Source organism: Mesitornis unicolor, unplaced genomic scaffold (assembly GCF_000695765.1).
Source record: "Mesitornis unicolor isolate BGI_N332 unplaced genomic scaffold, ASM69576v1 scaffold11750, whole genome shotgun sequence".
Taxonomy (NCBI): domain Eukaryota; kingdom Metazoa; phylum Chordata; class Aves; order Mesitornithiformes; family Mesitornithidae; genus Mesitornis; species Mesitornis unicolor.
In genome coordinates this window covers 5260-19983 of record NW_010158990.1, presented here as the reverse complement: position 1 = coordinate 19983, position 14724 = coordinate 5260, and the positions used below count along the sequence as shown (strand labels likewise).

Here is a 14724-nt window from a genome sequence, read left to right as displayed (position 1 = left end):
CCATCACATACAGCTATTCAAACAAGAAGCACTGTAAAAATGAACGTTGAATGGGTGCGTATAGTTATGCCTTCTGTCTCTGAAGAGTTACAGGTATTTTGTGAAAAGCTTTTTGTGACATTTTAATAACTGTGTTTTAGATTATGCTGGAACACTTGCACAAAGAAAATAAATCCTTTCACTCCCAATGTTCTGCGGGTTTGTTTCTTTTCTCAGATGGTTGGTAATATAAAATGGAAATTGACTCTTTATACAAGAGGCATTTGAAGTGTCAACCTTGCCAGCCTTCTCACCTAGTCCTGATTATGCTTATAACATTTTTGATGCCCATATGAGAATTTAGTCTAATTCTTGTAGCATCAGCAGCTTTGTATTTTTTTTCAGTTCTAGGAAATTCTGTGAAATTGAGTTATGCTGACAGTTAGGTTTTGGTGTTGTGTTTTTTCTTTAATTACAACATTAGTTGTAATGAAATAGAAATGAAATCTATTTTTGTGAAGTTTTAGAACTTGTTTCAGGCATAGCTTAATATAGCAGAAGTAAGCACTGGTAAGTCAGAGCAAGTTCATACTTGAGTTCTACCAGTTTAAAGCTCAGGACATGGATGAGGCTGTAGATTGATGTCCTCTTCCAAAGCTACCTGTGATGAGGCTGTCGCCAGCTCAGATCTGATGACAGTGCTGCTCTGCTGTCCTTCCCTGGCTGTCTCCAGTCATCTGGGCTGCCTTAAGCAGTGCAGTAACCTCACCCATCTGTGTCTGACTCGAGTGGAGGAGGCCTTGTACAAAAGACTGTGAAGGGAATCAAAGGAGAGCAGAATCCATTTCCATCTTTGTTTAGGGACCCTTCAACACTGCACCCGTATTCAGTAACACAGTTGTTACTCTTGATTCCTTTTCTTGAGGTAGTATGTTAAGCTGGAAAAACAGCTTATTCCTGGCTAAAGAATTAATACTGGAGCTCAATTGCTCAGTAGTCAGGCCTCAAATATTTTTGCTGGGTATCTTGAAAATACCTTCTCATATAGGTGTTACATGCTTACTAGTTGGTTTTTAAAGTACATTTCTTGAGTTTTGACACACATGCCTACCCCATCCTCCAGTTGCTGTCCTGACTGTACCTTTAACATGACAGTGCCTACCTATGGTTGGAGTTATTTGAGCCAGAAGTTGAAAACCTTCAGACACAAGCAGTTTGGGAATAGCTTTAGCCTATTTCTTTATTCAACAGCTTAAATGATACAAAATGAATATAGCTGCTTCTGCAGATGGGACAGAAGAACATCGCTGTAAGGCCTCAACTTCGTGCATTACTACCGTTGCTGTGTTTCTTGGAACTCCCGTGTCGAGAGGAAGGCATCTAGACTCCCTAAGCTATTTGGCCTCCTATATTTAAAAAAAATAAAAAAAAATTCTGGAGTTTGTTTTTGCCTTAAGTTAAAGACTTTGGGATCTCTTGTATGAAGCAAAATAGTGACACAGAGCTCTTTCAGAGGAGCCCCTGCCTATCATCATTTTCCAGCATGTCTTCTCAACTACTGATTCTTAAATTGCAGTTCCCCTTCTCCCAAATCAGCCTCTGAGGGAAAGAACACTCCTTTCAGTTTTGCTGAGTATGTAAGGCTGCTAATGACTTTTCCAAATTGAAGTGTTCAGGGGACTTTCAAGGCTGCAGATGGTGTCAGTTATTACTTTGTAATACAAAGGAATAGAGCGTTATTTGGCAAAAGTTTACTGCCTGCATGCTTTCTTGTAGACCTTCTAGAATTTATAGGATAAAAAGGAAGGTAGTGATCTCATTTAATCTGATATGTAATAGTGGCATTAGGGTTGATCTTTAGTTGGCCAACATCTTGTGTTTAACTGGTCTCCGAACCAAATAGAAATTGCTAAAAGAGTAAGGGAGCAGTTGTTGCTGAACTGTGGAGTAGTGAAGAAGGGTACTTTGTCGTGTCTTGTGAAATACAAAGCTGCTTGGATTTTGTGCTTTTTTGGTTAGTTAATTGCCTGTTCTTGTTCACTGACAAATGGTCATTGATACTAAAGCTACTAAACTTTCATTCTGTGCAGTTTGAGTTCATTTGTTAGTTCTGTTTGCCCTATCCCAAGAAAATGAAGGGCTGCAAGTGCAGTGACCACATAGTGACACATGTTCACAGGAGCTGCACTGTGACTCTTTGACCAGGCATGCCTTGTTGTCCTTCTCTGAGTTCAAAACCTTCAGTATTGCTGGTAGTGAAAGAGGTTAGGAATGGAGGTGTAGGCCCTAGTCACAAAACCAGAGCAAAAGCAGTTTGGTTCTTTTGTTTCAGTCCTGGCAGAAGAGTATTTTGCTGGTGTGTCTTCATTATGTGGATGAAAATCCTGGTTTTACTTACTTTCGAATACTAAATAATTAAATGTCAGTGGAGAGCTTTGTATTTTAATTTTGTTCCTAGTTACACATTCACATTGAACTCCTTAGTGGATTCTGAAGTTCGGCATAAATCAGTTTCCCATTTGTGTCACATGTAATCTGACTGCTGTACCTTCTTCACAGGAGAGTGATATTGGAGGCCTCGTTTTTCTATTTTGTTTAAAATGTCAGTGAAAAATACCTTTTGCTCTAAAAATGGTGAGACTGTCTTTTGTCTGAACATGTTCTCTTTCCCCTGCAAGTAAGAGGTGCAGGGAAACCCTTAAATTGAAGGAAGCAGATGCGTTCACTCTGCAGAAGACTTGCTGACTGTAATGGATTGGCTTTGCTTAGAGCTGAAGTCTCTTCCAGGCCATGGTGTGTGGCCAGCTAAAACCAGTATTCATCCAGTATTCATCCCAATTAGCTGATCATTGTGCCTTTAGTCACATCCTGTGCATCTTGATGATGGGAAATTATGGGTGTGGTTGAAGTCTTCGATCTCAAAAAATATCTTTATGGTAGCTACAAATACCATTTTTTTTCCCCCTTGGTTACACTGGGTGCTTCTCAGCACACTACTAGACAGCATGGTGGGTTGCAGGCGTGAATTCTGCTCTGCCAGGAATGACACGTTACCATCTGCAAACCATTACTTTAGAGCTGTTGTCTAATTGAAATAATAGTTGTATTTTCTTTCCTGAGTTTGTGCAGTCTCTTGATAAATGCTTTGTAGCACTGGTTTGCTGCCCTGCAGCAGTTTCAGGCATTTTTCTGCAAAGGCACAGTAATACTTCATTTTTTTCCCTGATGGGCCCTGGAGTTTTTGAGGGTAGATGCTTGGTTTGAGTCGTCAAAGCTCCTGCTAGAATGTGTGGATCTAAGAAAGGGTAGGAGTAATTGAGAAATAACTGATATGTTCTGGAAACACAAGGGAATTTGGGTGCAGATGAATTCAGAGGACTTAACAGAAATGGACCACTTGAAATGAATCCTGTGAGGCGAGGCTGGTGATGCACTCTGTTCCTGAGGGAAACTTGCTTGTCCTCAGCATAGCTGAGAAAGAGTGGGTGGATTATAGCCTTTGTGGCACTTGACTCTGAGCCTTAATCTGTGGCATACAGGATAAAAATGTATGCAGGGAACAGAGGAAATAGGAGATACCACTGCATCTCATTAAATAAAATAATGAAATTTTTTAAATCATATGGTAGTAGTTTTAATGGTCATACAGGGTTTTTAATTCTTATCCCTGACTGTTATCCAAGTGTAAACTCTGCATTTTTATCTGGCATTGTCTTAAAGCAATGAAGCTAATATTTATATTTTTTGAGAACACTGTTTTGCATAAAAGATGTGCTTTGTAAACGTAGGCAACAAAACAGTGCTTTACTGTTTGGCCACTTAGAAGATGTGCAGCAGTCCAGGAATGTCTTAATTCTTAAAGATTAGGTTGTATTTTTATGCAATACTACTTGCTTTACAATAAAGTGAAAAATTGATGTTTAAACCAATATTGGTTTTACTCTTGCGATCTTTTGGGATTATACAATTTGCCTCTTTGCAGAGAAATGGCTGAGTAAGTCAGTGTTTCAGATACCAAGTAGGAATGAATTTCAGTCACTATGACTAAGCTGAAGTGTATTTGATACGTGCTTATTGTTTGAACTTTGAGTTTGCTCTGAGTAAAATACATGACTTTCCACCTCAGCAATTGTTGTCTGTGACAGCATTTTACTTAGTTCTTCGTATGCTCTTGTGCAGCTGTGTCTTACAGCTACATGTTTTTTACTGAATTAGACTTTATTGATGCTTGTGACTATTAAATTAGCATTTATCACATTGAAATAAAGGGTTCTTTTTAGTCTTAATCTGTATCTGAGTGCACTTGGTTTTGAAATCAGAATACATAGTGCTGAAAAAGTAGTTAAGCTGACTTGGCAGTCAGGTCTTATAATTGTTATGTAGTATGTTGTTGACATCAAGTTTTTGCTTAAGTTTATTCATATTTGTTAAATTGTAAAATACCATCACAAGTTAAACTTTCTGTGGTGTGTGGTACTTAAGAGGATTGAAGACATCCAGAAATCCAGGGCTGTCTTAAGAATTAAGAACTGAAAAAAGATTGAGAAATAAAAGCACTAATAAATGCTCAAGGAAAATCTGTTTCAGAATTGCGTAACTGTTTATCCTAGTGATAGGCAATGAAACCTGGATGTTTCAAAATGTTGGTGTCAAAATACTGCAAAGGTATTGCATTATTATCTTTCTTGGCAATAGGTCACTGGGGTTTGGAGTACAAGGAATCGGGGGGGTGTGTGTTCCCCAGTTCTCATCGGGTGGTTTGACCAAGGAGTTCTCTGTCTTGTGTTGCCGGCTGCTGAAATGTGCTGCCACTTCCTCTCGGTGAGGAGGTGTAGGGGAGCTGCTGGGGGGAAGCCCAGTCAGCTGGGGGAGGGTGGACGAGGAGGGAGTTGCATGATGTGGCTGAGCAGGTAACATCACTGTGGATCTTGGGGAAAGGATCAGGAAAGAGGGAACGGAACCACGTGAGATTGTGCAGAGCGGTGTGTGGTCCAGTGCAAAGTCAGAGTCACAGGTACTTCAGTAGAGTTAGCAATAGCTTAACTTTGGTGAAACTTGAATTATGAAATTGTAATATTGCATATGCTGTTGTCTTACCAGTTTATGGTTTTTTTTTTAGGTTACAGTATAGTAAAACAGTTTTTTTTCTGTACCCTTTTATAGGAATTAATTTAATGTGGGAATTCGGGGTACAGTTGATGGGCCACTTGTTGGTGGCTTGTTTTCAGGGTATTTTTTTCTACTTTCAGCTCTGCTGAAGCTCTTTTGTAGAGGCAAGTATACTGCTTAAGCACTTCAGTGTGTGCCACTGTAATGTTGTGGGACCTGTGAATGGATTAAGTAGTTCATGAGGCAGTATTTCTTGAAACTTGTTTCAGAACATGAAGCTATTGAAATCCCTGCACCAGCATTCCTCCACTGCAGCATTTAAATAGAGATTGCTGTTTTGCAAGCTGACCTGGAACAGTCTTCTTCCATCAGAGTAGCTGTCTGAATTAGCTATGTGTTGGTCATATGCATATCTGAGTGATTTAATATTTCAAAAACTGAGGCAGCAACAACTCTGTTGTGGAGAACTATGCCATTTTAATCTCGGTCAGCATAAGCATTGCATACCTTTGATGGAAAATGAATGGTGCGTTCTTTGTGCAATGCTTCCAGTGTGTGAAGAGGATATGGCAGTAGAAAGCATTCTGATTAGAGGAGGGCTTCTTATACTGAGCGCTGTAAGTATCTGTAACGTTCTCTGTCAAAAGGAGAGTTAAGCTGGCTAATGCTTCTGACTGCAATAGCGTATTAGAAGAGGCTAAGGCTGTTAAAACACCCTCAAAACATCGGGTGAATGTCACTGCATTAAAATGAACCTAAGTCAGGCTATCTTAAAATAAATCTACACTTTTAGCCTCTACCACGAGCTAGCAGTGACCTATCTTTAGTACTAGGCACGGCATGAGTGGAAACTGTCATGTGAGGTTGACTTTTGATGTAAATATGTCTGCAGAGTGATTTTAGCTCAGTTGCTCATGCTGTAATAGCTAAGGCTCTGTGCCGGGCAGGGTGCTTAACTGTGGTTGCATTTTTGCATTTCTTCCCAGTGCTGCATGAAATGTTGAATTTCATGAATCTGCATCACTAAACTATGTGCTGCTGGCTCCTTTTCTTTCTTTGAAATGGTGACTGTGGTGGTGAGCAGGAACAGTGAGACCACTTCTGGGCTGGGGGTGTCAGTCACTGTCCAGCTTATGGCTTCATGAATAGGATGGAAGCTTGGACATGTTTCCTAATAGCTTGGCTCTTGGCAATACCCAGTATATAATACACAGTTTAGATTTTTAACTTCAGATGTTTCTTTCCTGACCTTTAAAAATCTAATGCTCTTGTTATTATGGTGAAGTTTTTCTAGTGTCTCAAAATACTACTTTGCTTAGCAGAAAACCCCCAGAAATGAGCGTTATACTTTAGTTGTCAGGTGAGGTTTGAGAATGTTAAGAAAAGTGACACTAGAATGGATGTGGTGTGCTCTTCTGTCTGTCTCTTGTGTGCTTCAGAATATTTCAGATTCAGCATGGCCTGTGCATAGGGGGTACTTGGTGCTGTTTCTACAGGTCTTGTAGACATTTTGGGTTATAAAATACAATAAACTTTTTAGTGTATTCTCTTGTTGATCTGCTAATGAGGTAAAAAAAAAGGAATCCTTTTTGAATAGGAACATTGGTGCTTGAAAGACATGGAAATCATTGTAGATGGTAGCTTGTAAACTTGTTACTATTTTTATTTCTAATACCTTCTTGATTTAGAAAATTATTGTGGGGTGTGTTGGTGACTTCTGAGAACAAACTGTAACAACTGGCAGCGTGATTGAAGTGGTACGATTAAGGAATTATTGCAATTTTGAAATAAATTACCTTTCTGATGCTATATTTAGCTTGTGCTTCTTCATACGAATTGCCTTTTTCTCCAACTTTTATGTATGCAATTTTGTGGGGGGGAAAAAGTGATGACAAAGATGTTTCCCTGCTTTGGTTTATAAAGACACAACTCTGTGTTACTTGTGTGTACTTAAACACTCAAAACTTTCTTTGGAAAGCTTGTGCAGGTGAACCACCTGCTCTGCCACTGCTGATACCGCTGGGTGTTAGTGACATTCTCACGGCTGCTTCCTGTAGGACTCTGCTTTTGCATCCAAGGGTGTATGTAGAGGTGGGTGGCAAATTGTCATCTGACATGGAGAACTCTGGGAGCTTTTGCGAGTTGATACTGCTGTGTTCACCTCCCAGAGGGAGAGTCTCTGTTTTGGCTGTGTCCGAGTTCAGGCTTTTGAAGGATTGGAGAGACGATGCTGACAGGATTTTAGATTTAATTTCTCAAAGTACTTGGAAATTTCTTCAGTTCATTGTTTTATGCTTCATGGAAGTATTTTTACAGAAATTTGGAGGGTTTTTTGGTTTTGTTTCCTACACTGGAAATTCTAAAATACCCTCCTTGAGGAGGGAAGAAAACCCACCAAAACAAAATTCTGCGACTAATACAGAGTTGTGTGAAGCAAAGTTTTGTTTTAAGAAAAACTCTTCCTCCAGGTGCTTCAGACTAGGAAGGGGCAGGAGTTGATAAAGAGGGCAGGTAGCAGAGAGCTGAAAGTGGTAGAGCATACTTTGAATAAAATAACTGTTCATAGACAAACTCACAATTTCTGTGTTTTTTGTTTTATAGGCTAAAGAAATTTTGACAAAAGAGTCTAATGTACAAGAAGTGCGATGTCCAGTCACAGTCTGTGGAGATGTCCATGGACAATTTCATGACCTCATGGAACTCTTCAGAATTGGAGGCAAATCACCAGACACAAACTATTTGTTTATGGGGGACTATGTTGACAGAGGCTATTATTCAGTCGAAACAGTCACATTGCTTGTAGCTCTTAAGGTAACTTCTCTCCTCAGCTGTACAATTCTGTGTAGAACGTATATAATTACTATTCTGACCACACTTAGTATCTGCTATGATTTGTACTACTTTGGTATAATAGGTACAAAAACTGAAATGTTGGCTGTCTTAGTTATCTAAGATACTTCTGGGGGAGGGAGGAAATGTTCAGGTGCAAGCCTGAACTTTTTCTCAAATGAGTGCTGTATTTATTTTTTTTACTTGCCTAAGTAGCAATCTTTAAGAATTCACTTGGAGAGATCAGCTTAATGCACAAGGGTAGTAATAGTGATTTAAATTTGTAATTAATCTTAAAAGTATTTGGTAGCTGAAGATCTGAATGAATTATCCATTCTTTTCTCAATGGTTATGATTGAATCTTTGTTTTTTATTTCTTTATTAACATATGACAACGGGCGAGGGAGTGCAAATACTGGTTTTTGGGAAGACACATGTGTTATGGTGCCTCTAAAGTAAACTGTTATGTCTAGGTCCGTTACCGTGAACGTATCACAATTCTTCGAGGGAACCACGAAAGCAGGCAAATCACACAAGTATATGGTTTCTATGATGAATGTTTAAGAAAATACGGAAATGCAAATGTTTGGAAATACTTTACAGACCTTTTTGATTACCTGCCTCTAACTGCCTTGGTGGATGGCCAGGTATGTTGAAATTATACAAAGTTAGATGTTACTAGTTGTAAAGGGAGCCATTCATTGATGCTTTATTCTATCAGCTCTCAGCTTTAAAGGAATCTCTTGCAGATTTTCTCCTCATAACTTCTAATAAACAATTATAATTGCGCTAATGAAACGAATGTAAAAGAATGATACAGACGTACCTATCTAACTCTTTCAGATTTTCTGTCTACATGGTGGCCTCTCTCCATCAATAGATACACTGGATCACATCAGAGCACTTGATCGCTTGCAGGAGGTTCCACATGAGGTACTGAAAAATAATTTTCTGAACTTGTGGGATTCATGATTCAGCAGATACTGGGTAGTTGAATACAAAGGCCAAAAGATAAATTCAAACAACTTAGCATTGTGAAAGTGCCTATCTTCCTGTTCCAGTTTTTTGAAAGAAAAGGGCCATGTTCTTGCCTAAAGAAAGAAACGTTTTAGCGTGCTTAGGATCTCAACAGGTACCACTTAATGATCTTGGAGGTGAGAACTACTATGAAAATTCTTCATTCAGATTAACTTCTTGATAGTATTTCAAGTGTTAACTGCCCTAGCTGTAGTTGGTAGGCTTTTTTTTTTCCTTAGAGATGCTGTAGCAGTTTGTGCGGCGGTGATGTGTGGTAGGTTTTTTGTGGGGTCTCTGTTTCTGAAACATCTCTTGCATCTCTTACAGGGTCCAATGTGTGACTTACTATGGTCAGATCCAGATGATCGTGGTGGCTGGGGAATTTCTCCTCGAGGTGCAGGTTATACATTTGGACAGGATATTTCAGAAACCTTTAACCATGCTAATGGCCTTACGTTGGTTTCAAGAGCTCATCAGTTGGTAATGGAGGTAAGCAGGGTAGCCTGTGTATTTAAACGCTGAATTAGGTAGTTGGCGCATTAATAGTATACTTTGTGTGACAGATGTGTGTGTGCTGTGGTGGCAACTGGTGATCCAGCTGAGAGTCTTCCAGAAACACTATTTTGACACAGTATTCATGTCCTACTAAAGGAGTTTCTCAGTCTGACAGTGGAATAAACTTTATTTTGGCCTTTTTTTCCTGAAAATTTACAGACTTTAATAGTAGATGTATTGTATTTCTGTGTAGATAAAAAGGTTCTGAAACATAAATGCTTGAGTCTCTTGATAAGAAAACGCACACAAATGTGTGCCTTGAAAAAAGATGTGTTCTTCCTTTTTACCTTGGATGGATGTTTTTGTTCTTAGTCTATAGCTATCCCTGGCAGTTAAGATTTTTAAATGTATGTCTGGATTCTAGTTTTGCTGATTGCAGCTGAAGATTCAGAGTAGATTGTGTACTTCAGAACTGCTGTCTTAATTTTTTTAATGCTAATGCAGTGGAAAATTCTTTAATGCTTATCTCATGCTTACTAGTAAGAAACAACATAGGAAGGTCAAAATTCCTTTTTACCCCTTTTCTCTCCGGAAGACAAATGAAGATGCAGTCTTAATCTTCTTTAAAATGACACTACGAATGCCAGTTAGGGTTTTGTGTGTTGAAAATTCAGTTTAGTAGTCAGCTAGCTACATGGGGTACAACAAATGGACTTGGCTGTCATAATTACTGGGGTTTTTTTTTCTTCAACAGGGGTACAACTGGTGCCATGATCGGAATGTAGTAACAATTTTCAGTGCTCCAAATTATTGTTACCGTTGTGGCAACCAGGCTGCAATTATGGAACTTGACGATACTCTAAAATACTCCTTGTAAGTATGCTTAAAAATGAGATTTACATTGCCCATAATTTTAAGATAGTTGCTGTAGCAAGATACCACTCACTGTGTTAGAGTACGGTTTTTCCCTATATGCTTTTTGGGAGGAGACGTAAATGTAGAATTGTAGACCTATAGTCTTAGAGTACAATGCCTGGAACAGTTGTTGACATCTTGTCTGTCAGATTAAAGTGAGACTCCTCGTTTTTGTTTTGTGGAATTGGAGTTTAATGAAATACTATAGAGAATATACAGTTGGAGAGTAGGAGTACTCTGTCGTGTCTGAGGTAATGCCCTTCTGTCTGTCTAGGGCAAGAGACTCCTGGAACCTTTGAATTCTTCAGATGTTAGGATGTCAGCATTTTAATGAGGTTTCTAATTAACTACTTCAGCAGCAACTTTACTAGTAAATGAGGCAAAAGCATTGTGTAAACTGCCCCCTTTGACAATTGCTGCCGACATTAACTTTAAATGTCTACTAATGTTTTGACCAATTTATGAATCTTAAAACTAAGATTCATTCCTCTCCAGTCAGTAGTAGTAATCATAAGAGGGGTTTAAAATACGGGTGTTATAAATACATACTCATAGAAGGAGTTGAAGAAGTTGAACACTTGTAGAAGACTTAAATTGGTAGAAAAAAAGCTTGACTTACCTGTTTTAAGACTTCTGCTGCTGTATTTCATGTATAAAACATACCTGAATGTCTGCTGAACTGTTGTGATTTATTTAATGTCTGTGCTTTTCAGTTTGCAGTTTGATCCAGCACCACGTAGAGGTGAACCGCATGTTACTCGTCGCACCCCAGACTACTTCCTGTAAAGAGATTTTAGACCTGTACAGTATTGCCATGAACCATATGTTGACCTAAAGAAAATGGGAAGAGCAACAGTAACTCCAAAGTGTCAGAAAATATTTAACATTCAAACTTGTTTTCACATGGACCAAAAGACGTGCCATATTCAAATACAAAGCCTCTTGTCGTCAACAACTGTGACCACTTTAGAATGAACCAGTTCATTGCATGCTGAAGCAACATTGTTGGTCAAGAAACCAGTTTCTGGCATAGCGCTATTTGTAGTTACTTTTGCTTTCTCTGAGAGACTGCAAATAATAAGATGTAGACATTAACACCTCGTGAATACATTTAACTTTCCATTTAGCTATAGCTTTATTCAGCATGACTTGTAGATAAGGGTAGCAGCAAACAATCATTGAAGCTTAAAGAACATTTTTAAAATAAGTACCAAGGCCTCATATTTGTTCTGAAACTGTTTGTTTTATTTTCAGGGAATACTGTTTAATTTAATTGTATTGACTTTTTTTTTGTCTGCACTCAGTTCCCTCTTCCAGTCTTTGCCCTACCATATTGTCCATTGTAATTGTCCAAGGATAGTGAATTACTTTGAACAGAACTGTTTTTTTCTGTAAAACAATGTTACTGCAGGACAGAGCTGCAGTGTTTTTCATAATAAACTTGTGAACTAAGTATGGAAAAATGTCAAATCCTAATTGCATCTCAGGTCAACTGTGGTTTAATAAACTGACTTAGCTGGATGGGTTTTATAAACTTGCGTAGAAATCTCCACCTTAAATAACTAAAACTGAGGTGCTGGAAAACACTGACCTTTTGGACTCTGTCCCAGGGAGGTGCCTGGTCATTGATGTCATGCGGCTGAGGACAGAGCTCACGTATTACTGACATGTTGCTCTCTTTCCTTTTTGGTGCTCTACTGAAATACACAGAAATGAAAGAATACAGGTTAACTTTAATGGCTGAGTGTGGCTTTTTTCCAAGTGTAAATCTAATCTGAGTTATTTGCAATGTAGGTGCTAATACTAAAAACCATCTTCTGAAAAACTAAGAATAAAACCAGTTTTCTAACTATTAATAACTTGAAAACTACGTGTATTGCCCAAGCTCCCATTTTGAAAAATAGTGGTATGTGTTTTATGTGAATGTGTTTAAATCTTTCCTTTCTAGTACTTTGTTTCATAATTTGAATCTTGATTTGATTATTTTGTTCAAAACAGAAGAAGCAGCTTTCATGCCTTCTTAAGGCTTGTGCTTGAACCTTGTTGGGCCTGTCTTAAAAATACATACTTGGCTGCTGCTTCAATAGAGGACTCGGGACATAATGTAGACTCTGCACTGACACATTTTTTGGTACACTGTTTGCTTCTAAGGCAGAGTACAGATGTCCAGCTTACCTGGAGGCCTGGTCCTAGACACTCTTTGGGGCTTGCTTTTCTGCTGAAAGACTGCTGAGTTTCCTACATTGCGAAGAAGGCGCTGCATTTCACCAAGCGTGACTTCAGCCCTTTTCTGAAAGGCTTGAGTGGTTGCTTTTTTTCCTCAGCAAAAATTGCGACTTTATCCTGTAGGTTGGGTTCCAAGTGGTTTCTGGAGAGCGCTCAGTCTCCTGCAGTTTGATCTCTTACAGGAAGAAGTGCATACTAAAAATAAGTGCATCTGAAGTGTCTTTTTTTAGTATATTGGGAACTTTTGCTTTGATCACTATTTAAAAAGAAATCCTTTGCTGCAGAGAGTAGTTCACTTTAAATTCCTTTTGCTTGCCATTCTCTGTAAATGTTTGTGTAGCTAGAACTTTGTGCCTTAATTGACACCATTCCTTCAAGAGTAATGTCTTTGCCCTATTTTCTGTTTTCCCTGGTACTTTAATCATGAGCGTGACTCACTGCTCTGCGTGGGAACAGCCAGTTCACTTGTTCAGTTTCTGTACACAAATGCAAGCAGTTATTAGTAAAGTCAGTGGAAAATGCTGAAAGTCGCTCTAGTTTTTGCACTTTCCCCTGTAATTACACTGTGACTGGCCCTTCGATGATTTCATTGAGAATATCACATTGTGAAGAAAAAATGGTTACCCTGCTGGTGACTGGCCACCAGCAGTACTGACCAGCTAAAAGCACGTTTGGAAGGTTCAAGAGGAGAAGGAAAACTTCAAATGGAAATAATTGTCTGAAGTATTCATAGCTGATAGAGTTCACCTGAGCAAAACTTCCTTCACCTCAAACTGTGATGACACTGGCTGCAGAATGAGCAAAATTAGGATTAGTGTTTGTTCTGGTGATCACTGTTGGTGTTTCCTCCTTTGCTACAACGACTGGTGAATTCCATGAAATGGGAAATAGGAGTAGCTGGAAATCCCATGTTGTGGTTCAGTAGTTTTAGAGCAGGATAGTTAAACCCAGTGGTTACTGAGGAGGGCTGACGGGGGGGGTTGACTCAGAAAGCAGTTGTGAATGAAACGACACTTTTCTATGAACAGCTCTAAAAACTTGCCCTTTTTCCTTCTGTTTCTCAGGATTTGGAGACGGTCAGCAGAATCCTGTTGGTAGACAGGTGGGAGGCCAGGGTTGAGGTTTCCATGTTGTGTTTTACTTAAAACACACTTACTGATGTCCTGTCACTTGGCCATTTATCTGTTTGTAGATTGGACTGAAGTGTAAGCACCTATATGATAGTGGTGGCCTGCCCTTCTTAACTAAGGGGTCATTTAGTCAAAAACAGGAAGCAAAATTACACCCCTAAATGGGAGGACTTGCCATAACACTTCTGAAAGGAAAAAGGAGATGGAATTGAGATGTATAGGTATGCCAGCTTTTTCCCCCTTCATCCTCTGTGCCTGCCTTCCTGGTGGCTCTGCTGCCCCGCTCTCCCTCCTCTGCAGAGCCCTGGAGAGCAGGGCTGGTGGCTGCAGCAGGCGGTGCCGGAGGAGCAGCGCTGCGTGGGCAGATGGACGTTCTCTCCAAGGTAAACCAGCGCACGCGTTTGGGTCCTGGTTGTGTCAGATTTGTTCCAGGCGCAGATATTTGCGTACACGTTCAGCATCCCTGCTTCAGATGCTTGGGCAGTGGTGCCTGGTTTAGAGCTGATGCTACCCTTGGCATGCATGGAGCCACCTTGTTCTTCCCCAGGTATCTGGATGGTAACAGTAAATTCTGCCTCGGGGAAAAGATGGTGAGGGTACGTATTGCTGATGAAAGCTTTGGCATTTTGTCTGCCTGTGTTCTGGTCTGGTTAGCATCAAAAGTCCCTCTGGAAATCTTACTAAAGAAAAGACTTGTGAGTTACTGATACCTGCTAACCTGTGCTTCCAGGTGCCGCTTGAGGGATTTTTAAAATTTCTTTTTCTTACAGTAGTAAACACTGAAAATAATTTTTATAAAGTAGTTTTGTGTTTAGAGCCTGGGACACATTCTTTGTTCTGGCAATTTGGAAATTCAGCCTGAATCTTAAAGGCAAAGAATTTCCTCATGAACAATACAAAACCAAAACTGTTACGCAAGTACTAGGTTTATTATGGGCGTTTTTTCGTAGTTCGACAAACACGTCCCTCTGTTTTTCCCCTCTCACACCTTCATCTTAATTTCCTTCGTAACACTGAGTGCACT

General features: G+C 39.5%; 1 protein-coding gene across 1 annotated transcript; it reads left to right on the top strand.

Annotated features, from left to right (window-relative positions):
• Nucleotides 1-357: 357 nt before the first annotated feature.
• On the top strand, nt 358-11807 carry LOC104541262 (serine/threonine-protein phosphatase 2A catalytic subunit alpha isoform; the record flags this gene model as incomplete). Its single annotated transcript, XM_010185271.1, has 8 exons — nt 358-370; nt 2290-2316; nt 7690-7899; nt 8391-8564; nt 8761-8850; nt 9262-9423; nt 10184-10302; nt 11058-11807. Coding segments are annotated over 8 exons (868 nt in total), but the record flags the coding sequence as incomplete, so codon positions are not given.
• Between the last annotated feature and the right edge of the window lie 2917 nt (nt 11808-14724).